General features: G+C 38.2%; 1 protein-coding gene across 2 annotated transcripts; it reads left to right on the forward strand.

The window, feature by feature from the left end:
* The first annotated feature begins 5,876 nt into the window (after positions 1-5,876).
* Positions 5,877-11,555, forward strand: proca1 (protein interacting with cyclin A1). Of its 2 annotated transcripts, none has more exons than XM_061972585.1 (4): positions 5,877-6,387; positions 8,352-8,484; positions 10,132-10,266; positions 10,350-11,555. In XM_061972585.1, exons 1-4 carry the CDS (start codon positions 5,883-5,885, stop codon positions 11,452-11,454), a joined length of 1,878 nt encoding a protein of 625 aa, XP_061828569.1. In that variant the 5' UTR covers positions 5,877-5,882; the 3' UTR covers positions 11,455-11,555. The 2 variants fall into 2 exon arrangements, with proteins under 2 accessions (XP_061828569.1, XP_061828570.1); XM_061972586.1 differs by having other exon boundaries at positions 8,352-8,451.
* Positions 11,556-16,938: the final 5,383 nt, after the last annotated feature.

The raw sequence follows: 16,938 nt of genomic DNA on the forward strand, positions 1-16,938 counted from the left end.
AGATATCAAAATCTCAAAACCTCATTCCAAAATGGAATAGATTCATTGTTGTCCATTATGTACATGTGATCTCTTAGTTTTGTTTTTTTAATTTGCAAAAAAATCTAAAAGAAAACATTGTCATTATGGCGTGTTGTGTGTAGAATTTTGAGGACAAAAATGAATGTATTCTATTTTGGAATAAGGCTGTAACACAACAAAATATGGAAGAAGTGAAGCTCTGTGACTACTTTCCAGATGGACTGTACAGTATGCAAGACAGTGGAAATTGCAGCACAGCATACAGAGTAAACAATTAAAAATAAAATACTATCATTTAGTATGGATTAAAAAAAAAGAAAAACAGCTACGTAAAGACAAAATAAATGTACTTTATTTTGCGCGAAGAATTGCATTAAATAACAGAATATCTTTTTGTGGTTGACATTGTTATATTGCATTTTTATATACTGTACTTACATATTTTGAAACACCTCGCAAATAAGGTTGGTGATTTAAAAAAAATGATTTGGCCTAAAATCAGTTTTAATCCGGAAAAAAAAAAAATCTCCAAATCATGCAAAGCAAACCCTTGTTTACTTACCGTGATAAATTAAATTCCGCAAAGCAGGCGTTATTATGTATTATTATTCTTATAAACATGGTACACTACACCTTTAATAATAAGAGAACTAGCAACACAAGCATAATTTAACAAGGCTTTTAAAAAATGACTGCTTGAGAGTCAAACCTGTAATCATGGTTTATAAGCTTCAGGAATATAATACAAGTGTTCAAGTGTATACAAAGAAATATGTTAATTATCAATTGTTTTATGTATTTGTGTTATGTACAAGGTACATTTGTGGCAGTGAGTGTCTAATATTGCGCTTTCCATCTTGATATTGTTCATCACATGTGCAATATGTTTTAAATATCTTTGTCTTCATTTTAACAGCAATTTGCTGAGGGACTGGAGATAGAAAATAGCCACTGGCTATTATCTCACATACTGTATTTACTTGTCAAATGTTCATTATCGTGTATTGTAAAGTACATCTAATATTTTTGTAGCTTGACATTAAAAAACCTTGGAAATATATACATATTTTTTTACATTATGAGAGCCCTCTGGACATAAATTAACACCCATATAGTCACCTTTACGCTGGTAAAGTTGGTACTGAATGCTGCCAGAAGGTAAGCCAATCAGTGGCCACGATACTGAACATCCATCCATCCATCCATTTTCTACCGCTGAATCCCTTCGGGGTCGCGGGGGCGCTGGAGCCTACGATACTGAACAGTGCACTCTAATTAGTTTGGGCTCATCCGGTGGCCAATACTACTGCAGTATTGATGTTTGTAGTTCATTTATTCTTAGTTCTATTCTTATACTAGGAAATGCTTAATTTAGGCCCAAATTATGTAGAATGCTAAAAAAATTAATTGACATTTTGGAATTTCTATTGTAAGTCACAAACTTGCAAGTTTTTCTGACATAATTATTATCACATTATTATAACCAGTAGTGCGTTTAAAATGAGAAAAAAAAAAGTCGACAAACCAGACTGGAAAGAAGGAGGGAAATTGCTGTGGACTTACACTTGGAGAGGAGAGGGAACCTCGGGAGAAGAGCAGTAACACACTGCCCTTCTTCCCTTCTCCCTCCCCTCTATGCCTTCCTCTCCTCTTGTCAGTTGCATGCCACAAACATTTGCTGACAGCAAGGTAAAGAGGATTTACATTTTTTTATTGTAGCAACATGGTTGTTAACGTTTTTGAGAGCTCCAAAGGGACTTTTGTGTGAGTGCGTGCATTGACAGTTGAGCTTGCCTTTGTTGTTGTGTTTCGATAAAGAAATAGATTGTTGATCTATTAACCTCATGTTATGATTGTTTTTATATATATATATATATATATATATATATATATATATATATATATATATATATATATATATATATATATATATATATATATATATATATATACACGTACACATCCTAAATTAAGGACTATATGCCGCTAATTCTTTCCTACGCTTTGCACCTTGTGGCATATAAAACAGTGTGGCTAATTTCTGAAATTTTCTGCGCTGATGGCCATAATGCAAATAGTTTTTTAAAAAAGTGTTATTTGTGCTTTGGCGCCATCTTTTGGGCGAGTTCGCTCACTGCAGGTGCTGCATAGCCCTTCTGCTTAGACTGAGCTTTCAACCGGAAGTAGAAGTTCAGTTCCGTCTTTTAGCCGTCTCTAGCGTTCTACTCGTATGGATTCTTCATTCATCACTCCAAGGTACGTTTGTAAGTTTTACAATATAACTAAAACAATTCTTACTTTTTTGAGCATATTTGTACATAATGGGTTGTACTTGTATAGCGCTTTTCTACCTTCAAAGTACTCAAAGCGCTTTGACACTACTTCCACATTTACCCATTCACACACACATTCACACACTGATGGAGGGAGCTGCCATGCAAGGCGCTAACCAGCACCCATCAGGAGCAAGGGTGAAGTGTCTTGCTCAGGACACAACAGACATGACGAGGTTGGTACTAGGTGGGGATTGAACCAGGGACCCTCGGGTCGCGCACGGCCACTCTTCCACTGCGCCACACCGTCCCCACATGCTATCGTAATGTAATGGAGCTATCCTCCTTAGCATGAGCAAATACGCTAATGCGTTTAAGAAAGTCTTTGTTAGTATTAACTTACAATGGCATTCTTTTTGTATTGTTCAAGTTTAGTAAATTCACCAAATCGTCACCGTGGAGTTATTGAGTCTGTTAAGCTGATTGGAGAGCTAGCTTCCACAGCTAGTGGGTCCATGACAATTACTTCTGTTTTGTTTGATCAGCCGTTTTACTGCCGTGTTACAGACACCGTTGGGAAACAATTAAGGTAGGTATGTCATAAACATTTAACAAAATTGTTCTGTGTAAGTAACTAATTTCACTACGTATCTCTGCGGTTTATAGTCTGGTGCGGCTAATGTATGGAAAAACATTTTCTTGTAAAATTTTGTGGGTGCGACTTATATACCGGTGCACTCTATAATACGAAAAATACGATGTGTGTATGTATATATATATATATATATATATATATATATATATATATATATATATATATATATATATATATATATATATATATATACATATACATACACACACACACACACACACACACACACACGCATACAAACCCACACACCAACACGTCATAGTGTCTTAAAAGTGTACTTTTTTTTAAAAAATTTGTATTGTTTTTACTAAAATACAAACTTTTGTCGAGGCTACAACCAATTATTCAGGTTTTCATTGATTCTTATGGGTAACTCTGGAAACAACTTTTCGATTTACAAACCCCAATTCCATATGAGTTGGGAAATTGTGTTAAATGTAAATATAAACGGAATACAATGATTTGCAAATCATTTTCAACCCATATTCAATTGAATGCACTACAAAGACAACATATTTGATGTTCAAACGGATAAAACAATTTTTTTTGCAAATAATCATTAACTTTAGAATTTGATGCCAGCAACACGTGACAAAGAAGTTGGGAAAGGTGGCAATAAATACTGATAAAGTTGAGGAATGCTCATCAAACACTTATTTGGAACATCCCACAGGTGAACAGGCAAATTGGGAACAGGTGGGTGCCATGATTGGGTATAAAAGTAGATTTCATGAAATGCTCAGTCATTCACAAACAAGGATGGGGCGAGGGTCACCACTTTGTCAACAAATGCGTGAGCAAACTGTTGAACAGTTTAGGAAAAACCTTTCTCAACCAGCTATTGCAAGGAATTTAGGGATTTCACCATCTACAGTCCGTAATATCATCAAATGGTTCAGAGAATCTGGAGAAATCACTGCACATAAGCAGCTAAGCCCGTGACCTCCGATCCCTCAGGCTGTACTGCATCAACAAGCGACATCAGTGTGTAAAGGATATCACCACATGGGCTCAGGAACACTTCAGAAAACCACTGTCAGTAACTACAGTTGGTCGCTACATCTGTAAGTGCAAGTTAAAACTCTCCTATTGCAAGGCGAAAACCGTTTATCAACAACCCCCAGCCGTCGGCTTCTCTGGGCCTGAGCTCATCTAAGATGGTCTGATACAAAGTGGAAAAGTGTTCTGTGGTCTGACGAGTCCACATTTCAAATTGTTTTTGGAAACTGTGGACGTCGTGTCCTCCAGACCAAAGAGGAAAAGAACCATCCGGATTGTTATAGGCGCAAAGTTGAAAAGCCAACATCTGTGATGGTTTGGGGGTATATTAGTGCCCAAGACATGGGTAACTTACACATCTGTGAAGGCGCCATTAATGCTGAAAGGTACATACAGGTTTTGGAGCAACATATGTTGCCATCCAAGCAACGTTACCATGGACGCCCCTGCTTATTTCAGCAAGACAATGCCAAGCCACGTGTTACATCAACGTGGCTTCATAGTAAAAGAGTGTGGGTACTAGACTGGCCTGCCTGTAGTCCAGACCTGTCTCCCATTGAAAATGTGTGGCGCATTATGAAGCCTAAAATACCACAACGGAGACCCCCGGACTGTTGAACAACTTAAGCTGTACATCAAGCAAGAATGGGAAATTATTCCACCTGAGAAGCTTAAAAAATGTGTCTCCTCAGTTCCCAAACATTTACTGAGTGTTGTTAAATGGAAAGGCCATGTAACACAGTGGTGAACATGCCCTTTCCCAACTACTTTGGCACGTGTTGCAGCCATGAAATTCTAAGTTAATTATTATTTGCAAAAAAAAAATAAAGTTTATGAGTTTGAACATCAAATATCTTGTCTTTGTAGTGCATTCAATTGAATATGGGTTGAAAATGATTTGCAAATCATTGTATTCCGTTTATATTTACATCCAACACAATTTCCCAACTCATATGGAAACAGGGTTTGTATGACCCATGGTCAAGAACCAATTAAGTCCGTAAACCACTTTGTATTTAAAGACGTGCTCTATTTTTCTTCTTTTTTGAAAATTGTGCGGTATTTTATTGCAAGGAAATAAAAGCAGCACCACGATTCCTACAAAAAGATGCCTATTCTGTAAAAAAAGATGCAATAGGAGTCCATTTCTGTCCATCAAGCAATAAAAGACAATAAAAGAGCAAATGATTGGACACCAAGGTGTGGGTTTGCACTTATTAAAGTCAATCTTAGACTTTTTGGAGACGTGCCAAGCACTTTGGGGGAAAGTAGGGAAAATTCACGCAAGCTTAAGTATTTAGAGTTAATTCTTGGATTTTTACTTTGAATAAATCCCATTCACAAATGTCAACGAGGGCAACAATCAAGAGTATTTTTGACCCTCAACGTGCAAATAATTGAACATATCCGCATATAAAAAAACTAAAAAGTTACTTTCCTAAAGATCCACTGAGTGTTCCTCAAGTCTTGTTGTGTGCTCACTAACCCACTGAGTGTTCTTGATTGACAGCACCCTCCTCTCTCCACATTCCATCTAATGAAAGACTGCCCCCCTGCATTTGTTTTGTGATGTAGGTCATCACCAATTCATTTTTTTTTTTTTTTGGTTGGCACCATTAGCCCATGCCTGTTGCCATGGCGAGTAGAGCCATGAAGCAAGAACATCCTCCATGAGTGTTCCCAAAGTAAATCTCCGCTTTCCAGGCATGTCGGCTCGGGGGTGGGGCTCGGGGGAGGTAACTTGCGGTCATGTGTGCACTGAGAAGGTTTATTAGTCTTCATGTTCACATGTGAGGACTCCTCCTTGTGATTGCTCGCTAAAGTGGGAGGTCCACCTGGTCCAGAGTCCTAAAATACCCCCAGAGGAGCTGTCTCCGGTATGCTTGGTGCTGAATGCTGACCCCACCTCCACCCGTCCGCTGCCTCCTTTGGTCATGTGGTCGGTCTTCTTCGTCTTTCTGTCCTACCTGGACAGAGACCTGGTCTGGGGAGACCTCCTGCAGAGCCCCGGCGTGGACACGGAGAAGCAGAGCAAGGCGCTGTTCTCCATCATCAACGGCACGCTGTGCGCCAAAATGTCCACCGCGCCGGACGACAGGTTCCTCGTCTATCAGGTGTCGGATGGGGGGAAGGTGGTCCGCTCCGTGGTGAGCGTCGCCGGGGGGGAGATGGTGGACTGCTCCGTGACGGTGGACAGCGTGGAGGTGGAGAGGTTTGTGTGCGAGTGCCGGCTGGGGGCGGAGGGACAGGAGAGCTGGGTGATGAGTCTTGACGCGTCTTTTACGCACATGGATGAGGCCAAGATGAGATGTGCGCGCTTCCAAGGGGAGGACATCAGGGGTCCATCTCAGGTCCTGAGGAGATCCAGGAGAGGCTTCACCTATCCTGGGACCCTCTGGTGTGGAGCTGGCAACATGGCTGACCATTACGAGCAGCTGGGTAAAGACATCTTCACTTATTGCTTAACACAAGGATGTCCAAAATGCTTGTTTTTTTGTTTTTTTACAACGTCATTGCCCTTTAACAAACTATAAATATATGTTAGAAATATGTCTGCAGTGGACTTTTATTATTTCATGGTTTTGATTTCTCTTGTCAGGTTGAAACATTTCAGTCAAATTAATAACCCTGTTATGCAAAAAACAAATGTCAACTGCAGAGGACGTCGGTTCTCAGGAGGGTTTTACACAGGGGTTGTCTAACTCATTTAAGATCGGGGGCCACATGGAGAATAATCTGCTCCAAAGCGAGCCGGACTGGTAAAATCACGGCACGATAACTTAAAAATAAAGACAACTTCAGATTGTTTTCTTTGTTTAGAAATAGAACAAGCACATTCTGAAAATGCACAAATCATATTGTTTTTTTTTTTTACACTTACATTTTGTGGTTAATAGTATTCTACCTTGATTTGTCCTTATTTATACTTTCTGAATAAATTATGTGATAATGTTCATCAGTCAACTCATTGGTGTTAATTTTCAATCTATCAAGATAAAAAAATTATATAAAAATCAAATTATAGGATCTTATTTATGTAGTTTGCTAATTTTCCTCGACTGGTGCACTAACATCATGTGTTTTTTTGTTTTTTTATATATATTAGCAATCTACAAAGATACAAAGAATTGCTATTGCGACATTTAGTGGACACATTTAGAACAGCAGTTTCCTTCATTCAAAAATTCCGAACATTTTTATACTTAGCAAACTCATCCCGCAGGCCGGATAAAAGACACTCCTGGTTTAACATCTTTGATGTACAAAATGCACCAAAGTGATCGTTTGGACACAGCTGGTTTAGGGACACTAAAAAAGTTAGCATGTGTTGTAAGCTTATATTTAAATTAACTGCATTGATTATGCATTATCATTTCTTTCATTGCTTCTGAAAGCATATTTCTTACATATGCTTGAATATAATTGTCATCTATGAATTTTCACATTCACTGCTTAGCCAAAAATAATAAAAATAAACAAACCCAAAAATAGTAACAAAGCTTATTATTTTGTATAATTTTTTTTGGAGCAGTAAAATATGTTTGCAAGGTGATATGTTTGTAGTTGTTAAAAAAAAAAAATTCAATGTTTTTATGGCAAATGGTGTACAGTAGAAAAGGGAGTCATAGGGATCTTGCGTGAGAGGAGGGTTAAGGGGTTAATCATTTTGCAATGCAGTCTGCTGAAAATGATGGAAAGCGCCACTCTGTGTAGCAACTGATGCTGTTGTCAAAATTGGAATTGCTACAAAATACATGTAGGTTTTCAACACACTACTACCATCTGGCGGCTAAAGTGGATAGCACACGCCCCAAATTTGTCACATTTCATGTGTCAGGTAAACCGCAACGAAAGGGGCCATATGAATCCCCTTGAGACTGTATTAAACAATTTTAAGCTAGAGGTGGTAATAGAATCAAACAATAAAAATAGTTTAAAAAATTATCAAGAAAAACGGCACAGAGTGAAGAGGAAAACTTGAAATGTATTGTCTGAAATATATTTGATTTTAAATATACAATCATCCATAGAAGTTTGTAACTTCACTATTGCAGTTTTTTTTTTTTTTTAGCATATTCTGCATGTTTTGCCTAAATGAAGCATTTCCAAGCACAGAAATGGATAAAAGGACAAAAATATCAAAAGATATAAGATGACACCAAACTAATCACAGCATGCTGTTTAGTATCGTGACCACTGATTGGCTCAGTGTAAAGGTGATTATGTGGGTGTTATTTAACATTGAGACGTATCTTGGAGGTTTTTCATGCTCTAGCTATAGAAATATCAGATTTATATTTAAGAATTCCTACTTCGCGGAAATCAATTTACCTGTTGGGAACCAATTAGCCGTGATAAATGAGGGTTTACTCTATTGCATTTCTTTCTCTTTGGTCTTTTAGGGAGGTTTAAGGAGACCGACAGCTGCTGCCGCACACACGACCACTGTGCCCACGTCATCCACGCGTTCTCCTCCAAATATGGATACACTAATTTCAAATGGTACTCCATTTCTCACTGTGACTGTGACGAGGCGTGAGTACACACACAATCACACAACATCATCACTTGTTTCACATGCATGCTGTAGTTTGCAATAATGTAACATTTTACTGCAGCATACTGAGAGGGGTTTCCAATATTTTTGTCAGTGTTATCATCACTTATGTGCCAGATATGTATTTTACCCGCCTAATTGACCAAGAGCCAAAAAATAAGGTGAAAATATTACTATTTATATGAATTTATTTTATTTTTAGTGTTGTTTATCTGTGACAGGGATACTATTACAAAATTTAAAAAAATAAAAACATTCACATTAAAAGTTATAAAGTTATAAAAGTACTACGTATCTCTGCGGTTTATAGTCTGGTGCAGCTAATGTATGGAAAAACATTTTCTTGTAAAATTTAGAGGGTGCGGCTTATATACCAGTGCACTCTATAGTACGAAAAATACGATGTATATATATATAGAGATACGTAGTACTTTTATAACTTTATAACTTTTAATGTGAATGTTTTTATTTTTTTAAATTTTGTAATAGTATCCCTGTCACAGATAAACAACATATATATATATGTGTGTGTGTATGTATATATATATATATATATATATATATATATATATATATATATATATATATATATACATACACACACACACACACACACATGCATACAAACCCACACACCAACACGTTATAGTGTCTTAAAAGTGTACTTTAAAAAAAATGTTTTATTGTTTTTACGAAAATACAAACTTTTGTCGAGGCTACAACCAATTATTCAGGTTTACATTGATTCTTATTCAATTCAGATCTTAATTTAAAAATTTTTAAGCAGGATATGATCTGATTTGTATTAACACAAATAATTTCTTGCATTTAAGTACAATGCAATTTCTGTTAAAGTCACAAATGTGTATTCAATACGTACATATTATTATATTATATATTAGGATATACAGTTTGATTTCAAGGTGAGTTAGTTTTACTTGAGCGAGTCACGATATTGGACTTTTTGTTGAAGAAATCGGACAAAAATCATAAAACTTATCGACCAATTAGAATTGCCCTGCTTAGGTTCCACGTTACCTGATGTACTAAGCCAGGGGTAGGGAACCTATGGCTCTAGAGCCAGATATGGCTCTTTTGATGACTGCATCTGGCTCTCAGATAAATCGTAGCTGACATTGCTTAACACGATAAGTAATGAATAATTCCGCTGGTAATTACAGTGTTAAAAATAACCACTTATCAACCAGACTACAAAGCCATCAGCAAAACCATGCAGCACCAGAAGTCGCACTAATGGTAAGAAGTATTTTATTTATTATTGGTTAGCTTCACAATAACACTGTTATTAGAAATAATAAGAAACTTATTATACTCTAAAAATGTTGGTCTAACTTAAAATGCACGCATTTAGTTGTATTCAGTGTTAACATTTTTTATACGGCTCTTACGGAAATACATTTTAAAATATTTGGCTTTCATGGCTTTCTCAGCCAAAAAGGTTGTACTAAGCAGTGTTACAGTGCAGACATCCACAATATTGCTTGGGCGTCCATCTGCATGACACTGCATGAAAACGAGCTACGTGAAGCACTACACTAGCAAACAGCTCATCTTTGAAACCGCGCCTGTCACACACGGTTGCTGAATGCGAGCATGCCCTGCAGGTTGAGAGGCTGCCTGCGTCAAGTCAACGACACGTCGTCCAGGGTGATGGGCCAGGCGTTCTTTAACGTCATCGGCGTGCCATGCTTTGAGCTGGTTTACGAGGAGCAGTGCGCCGAGCACCACTGGTACGGCTTGTAAGTATCTTCGCCTCTAAGTAGCTTTCCTCCTGCACATGCTGAGCCGCTTTGAGTCCAACATGATGTCGGATTGACCGTAGATGCAAGCGATACGAGAAGTTCCCCATCGCCGTGCTGAAGGAGGCCGTCCCATACGACTACGGCGGAATCTCCGTCATTGACGTAGTGACTAGGGCTCCGCCCATAACGAAAGATACACCAGATACTAACGTCGTAACCGTCGCTGAGGACTTCATCAAGGTGCTCGCCACCGTCTCTACCTCGCAAAGCTCCAGCGCTGACAAACAGTCTGAGTCTCAGGAGAAGAAGAAGAAGAAGAAGCAGAAGAAGAAGAAGAAAAAGGGAAAAGGTCGGAAAAGAAAGCAGAAAGTTGAAGAAGCACCGTTGAGTAATTTCATCAGCGAGTCGGACAAACACGACCCGATGGCGGCGCAAAGACCGGCCGAGGGTCCAAACCAACCTTCTAATGAGGTCTTGGAGGACCAAGCAGTGGTGAAGACTACCTTGTCTCCTTCCAGACCAGCAGGACAAACAAGTCGCCCCTCAGTGAAAAACAGTCCGTCAAGAACTGGCCGCAGGAAGGAGAAGTTCCCTCAACCTGCGCTAAGTACGACCACCATCACAATCCCCACATCGCAACAACAAAGCCCGCATGTCCGACCCACTAAAGTCAAAAGAAACCGATCAAAAGACGGAGGAGACATTGTGTCCCACCAAACGGTCACCACCGAGCTCTCTCCAAGGACGGACGTGTTTACAGCTGGGGCTCCAACTTTTAGCGTGCCCACTAAACAAAGGTCACGGGAAAAAGGACGGAGAAACAAAAGGATGAAAGCCGCGTCCCCTCTTTTTCGGGATCCTCCCCAAAATGTGCGGAATCTCACACTGACAACAAGACACATGAGCGGAGGAGCGAAGCGTGTAAGGTGGTCTCACGTACCTCAAGCCATGATGAGGAACACAACCAAGCCAAGGAAGAAAGCGATGCCGACCGCCGTCTCACTCGCAGAATTCCCACCTTTGACCTCCACACCCGCGCCAACTCCAGTCCAAACCTCCAAGCTGCGTGCGCCCACCTCGTTTGCCATCCTGATGAGCCCCATGCAGCGCTCCATTGAGAGAGTCAAGGAGCAATTTGCCTGGAAGAAGAGGAGGAAAGCGGCTCTGACCATCAAACCACATTAAAACATCACACTCAATCATCTTTTACAGCTTTAAATCTCATAAAACATCTTTGATTGTTGTGAAATGTATGTGCATTATGCATGCCTTCAATAAAACTAAAAGTGTGGCGCTTCAGTTGACTTTTTTCACATTTTTTATTTTGGACAAATTTAATGACAGATTGTACATTAATCAGAAATTTACTGTTGTCATAAATCGACATGAAAATGATTTTTTTTAAAACCTGGCCTGACTTTGATGACAGTATTTTTTGAATAATGTGTACATGGATAGACGTAGACTTAGACTTAGACAAACTTTAATGATCCACAAGGGAAATTGTTCAACACAGTAGCTCAGTTACAATGATGGAAAGTGTAAGGATGGAAAGGACAATGCAGGTATAAATAGACTAATATAGCGATAAAAAATCTAACATATATACGAATATGTTAAATATGATTATGAATATGAATAAAGCTCAAATTTAAAGTTATTTATAGTGACTTGAAAACAGAAAATAAAATATAAAAATCATAATACAAAGTCAAATAATAGAAATAAAAATATAGCTATTTATACTAAATAGAATAAAAGTTAGCATTTTTAACCTTTTTTTGTCCTTACAGTAAATCTTTGCTGTATTTTGGCCATCATTTTTGTTGTGTTACTACTCTATTATGATTTTTCCAAAGAGGTTTTTTTTTCAAGATTTCAATGCTTAATTCTTTCACAAGTGTGCGACACACTGGCCGTCAATAGACAATACCCCAAAGCCAAATAGGGAATAAAAATCAACTTCAGCCCCAAACAAAAATAATACATACGTATGTAATGTCTAACTCATAATTTAACTCTTTGAAGGCATTTTGATCAAACAATGGCATAATATGTTTTTTTTATATTTTTGTTGTTGTTGTTTTTTTACTAATTTAAACTTTAACTTATTACATTATTTGATCAAAAGGCATCAAAGAGGGTTACAAAAAACAAAAAAACATTACACATTTAACATTTTTGTTCAGGACTGATGTTCATTGAGAAATTTGAACAAAACAAGTCAAAACAAATATGTATCCAAAATCTTTGTATACCCTTCAAATATATGACTTTTATGTCCAGTTTTGCTTTGAAGAATTAATTATTATTTTTTAATTGAATAAATAGTTATTCAATAAAGACAAATCACATCTAATATCCTGATTTAATCTCCCCATAAAAAATATACTATTATTAAAAATGTAAAAAAAAAAATCTAATCTGAATTGACTTGAAAATAACAATCAGATTTAAACATATATAAATTAATGTAATAATTAGAGATTAAGTCTAATCTAATATGCCAAACCAGTTAAAAAAATAAAAAATACAAGCTTTATGCTAAGCTAGGCTAACTAACTGCTGATAAATGGATGTTCATGGTGTTAAAGTTAAAGTCCCAATGATTGTCACACACACACTAGGTGTGGTGAAATTTGTCCTCTGCATTTGACCCATCCCCTTGATCACCCCCTGGGAGGTGAGGGGAGCAGTGGGCAGCAGCGGTGCCGCGCCCGGGAATCATTTTTGGTGATTTAACCCCCAATTCCAACCCTTGATGCTGAGTGCCAAGCAGGGAGGTAATGGGTCCCATTTTTATAGTCTTTGGTATGACTCGGCCGGGGTTTGAACTCACAACCTACCGATCTCAGGGCGGACACTGTAACCACTAGGCCACTGAGTAGGTGGTGTGCAGCATTGGGAACATTCAATAATTGCATTAGTATATTCCGTAGTAGGCTGTTTGTGCACACTTCTGGTCATAGTGAATTACTCATTATAGTACCAAATGTTTTCCAAAGTCTCCCCAGAATTAGAAGTCTTAACCTCATTTATTTCTAGTATTTGCACGCACCAAAAAAAGCGCTGAGTTTCATGAACTGGGCTCTTTTGTTCCAGCTGGACTCTGACCTAAGGTGCTTGCTAACCCCACCTCAGGACAGGGTCACATTCTCCAAACAGATTAGCGTATTACTTTCTCCACTCACCAACGAGAGTCGCAACATCCTGCCAAGACGCCCAAATCCGGGCCGGTCAGCTGACTCTCACATGCTTGCTACACATGCTCACACCCCCAAAAAGGAGGCATTTGCCCAATCAGGTGAGCCTCACCTGTGCACACAAGGACAAAACCCAGTGTTTGATTTGAGTTCATCTGCAAGCTCATCACCTTTCAGTATGTCATTAGAATTTAGTTGAAAATTATATAAAATATCTTCATAAGTATGTTATTCTTGTGTCACTGGCAAGCACCGTGTTAAAAAGAAGAAGGTGTAATCTCCACAGCAACGTGGCACAATTACACGATAGCTGGATAGATGCCCACTGTGCTGAGTGAAGTCCCCAACTGAGCTTTTTCCATTAAGAACCTCTACAATGCACATTATTGTACTATATACGAGCGTAACACAACATCACGCTCTGTAGCACCCTATTAGCGCAGGACGTCAATAACCTATTCTACTCACCCGCACGGGAAGATCGCTTATTGATCGTGCCAGGAGGCTTTAAATTAGCTTTGGTGGCACTGATGGATGAAGTAACATTAATAAAGAACGCAAGAATGCATTCAATGGTTGGTGTTTTTTTTTTTTTTATCTCAACTGTAACATCCACAGAGCACATTTTGTTTACCGTATTTTTCGGACTATAAGTCACAGTTTTTTTCATAGTTTGGCTGCATGGGCTCCAGTGCGACTTATATATGTTTTTTTCCTTTTTTATTATGCATTTTGGGCAGGTGCGACTTATACTCCGGTGCGACTTATACTCCGAAAAATACGGTACTTAACTGAGGTAAATACTGATTAAAAACTATTAAATTTCTTAGTAAGGATTTTGCAACATGACTGCAAATTGTTAGTTGCTTTTCCTGGACTGATTTTGTGTGTGGCAGCGGGGAGTGACACGCCTGAACGCCAGACAAATTCTTAGAACTGACGGGCAATTTTCATTCAATATACAGTACAGGCCAAAAGTTTGGACACACCTTCTCATTCAATGCGTTTTGTTTATTTTCATGACTATTCACATTGTAGATTGTCACTGAAGGCATCAAAACTATGAATGAACACATGTGGAGTTATGTGAAATAAGGTGAAATAACTGAAAACATGTTTTATATTCTAATTTCTTCAAAATAGCCACCCTTTGCGCTGATTCCTGCTTTGCACACTATTGGCATTCTCTCGATGAGCTTCAAGAGGTAGTCACCTGAAATGTTTTTTTACTTCACAGGTGTGCTTAAAGCTCATTGAGAGAATGCCAAGAGTGTGCAAGACAGTAATCAGAGCAAAGGGTGGCTATTTTGAAGAAACTATAATATAAAACATGTTTTCAGTTATTTCACCTTTTTTTGTTAAGTACATAACTCCACGTGTGTTCATTCATAGTTTTGATGCCTTCAGTGACAATCTACAATGTAAATAGTCAAGAAAATAAAGATAAGGCATTGAATGAGGAGAAGGTGTGTCCAAACTTTTGGCCTTTACTGTAATTAGTAATTGTGAAAAAATATTTATGTTCTGTTAAACCACCAATGGTTACAAGCCAGTGGTGTTCTTGTTAGCATTTTTAGTTTGAAAAATGTAACAGAGCAAGTTGCAAACAGAAAGGTTAGCTTCATTGACATCTAGTGGACATTTAGGGTCATTACAGAGGAGCATGGAGGAACTGGTAGGGCATTTTTTAAAATCCTAGATATGCCGGTTCATACTGTACTGATATGTCCGTCCATCCATCCATTCATTCATTTTCTACCGCTTGTCCCTTTCGGGGCCGCGGGGGGTGCTGGAGCCTATCTCAGCTGCATTCGGGCGGAAGGTGGGGTACACCCTGGACAAATTGCCACCTCATCCCAGGGCCAACACATATAGACAGACAACATTCACACTCACATTCACACACTAGGGCCAATTTAGTGTTGCCAATCAACCTGTGCATGTTTTTGGAGGTGAGAGGAAGTCGGAGTACCCGGAGGTGTCAAGACTTGGACTATGGCGTGGTTTGTTCTCCCGTGGTGCAAATGAACATTTGGACCAGACATGGCGTGAAGGTGAATACATTTTAATTCTAACTCAAAAAAATACAAAAAGGTATAAACAAAAGGCGCTCACGGCGGAGGTAAAACAACTTGGCTATGAAAACAAATACTTGCACGTGGGCAAAAAAAATTAAGGACATGAACAAAAGTCGCTAACTGTGGCATGAATAGAAACAACTGACTTGGACATGACATGAAGTGCGCAGAGGTAAACAAAGTGTGAAGCAGAGAGTCAGGGGTATGATGTCGCCAGGGAGACTTCCTGGCAACAATGGGTTTAAATAATAGTGACATATAAAGACAGGTGCGTGAGTCGTGAGGCCAGGTGAAAACTAATGGGTTGCTATGGTGACAAACAAGAGTGCACAATGAGTCCAAACGTGGAACAGGTGAAACTAATGGGTAACCATGGAAACAAGACAAGGGAGTGAAAAGCCAGAAACTAAAGAGTCCAATAACTAAACAAAACAAAACATGATTACACAGACATGACAGGAGGGAACCCACGCAGTCACGGGGAGAACATGCAAACTCCACACAGAAAGATCCTGAGCCCGAGATTGAACTCAGGACCTTTGCATTGTGAGGCACACGCACAAACCCGTCGCACCGTGCTGCCCTGTACCGATATGTATTAAACACAATTATCTGGCCTATACTGAAGTTAATATTTGACTGATTTCCTTTGGCATCCATGTATAAAAATGCATGTTTTCAATCAATATCATGCAAAAGGTGGAGACAATTTTGAGGAAACAACTTTTTGTAATTAGTAGTTGTGAAAAATAGACACTTAAACAAAAACATATGTTGTGTAGGTAGTGTTCTTTTAATATTGTTTTTGGTTTTAAAAATGTAACTTTGAGCATGATTTGTTATATTTTGTATATATTATATAATAATATAATATAATATATCAGTATATATCATATACTGTATATGTAATATGTAAATATTACATGTTATATTGTTACTATGGTAAATTTTTTGTCTATTTTATACCTTTTGTTTTCGCCCTCTTTTTGTGCCCTTGTGTGCATTATCCTTTCCATCCTTTGTAACTGAGCTACTGTGTAGAACAATTTCCCTTATGGATCATTAAAATTTGTCTATGTCTTTTTAAACAGCCACATTAACAATGAGCAGAGAGGGAGGTTAGCAGTCAGTGACATCTAGTGGACATTTAGGGTCATTACAGTGGAGCGTGGTGAAACTAGAACTTTGTATGTATTAATACAATAATCTGGCCTATAGTTCATAGTTAGTTGACTTCATTTGGCATCTATATTAAGAAATACATATGTTTTATATCAATATCATTCAAAAGGTGGAGACAATTTTGAGGGGAAAAAATTCTGCAGCATTTAGAAAAAAACCCATCTTAATTTCTAAAACTAACCAAAATCTATATATCTTTAAAAAAA

The sequence above is a fragment of the Nerophis lumbriciformis genome, linkage group LG17, assembly GCF_033978685.3.
Source record: "Nerophis lumbriciformis linkage group LG17, RoL_Nlum_v2.1, whole genome shotgun sequence".
Classification (NCBI taxonomy): domain Eukaryota; kingdom Metazoa; phylum Chordata; class Actinopteri; order Syngnathiformes; family Syngnathidae; genus Nerophis; species Nerophis lumbriciformis.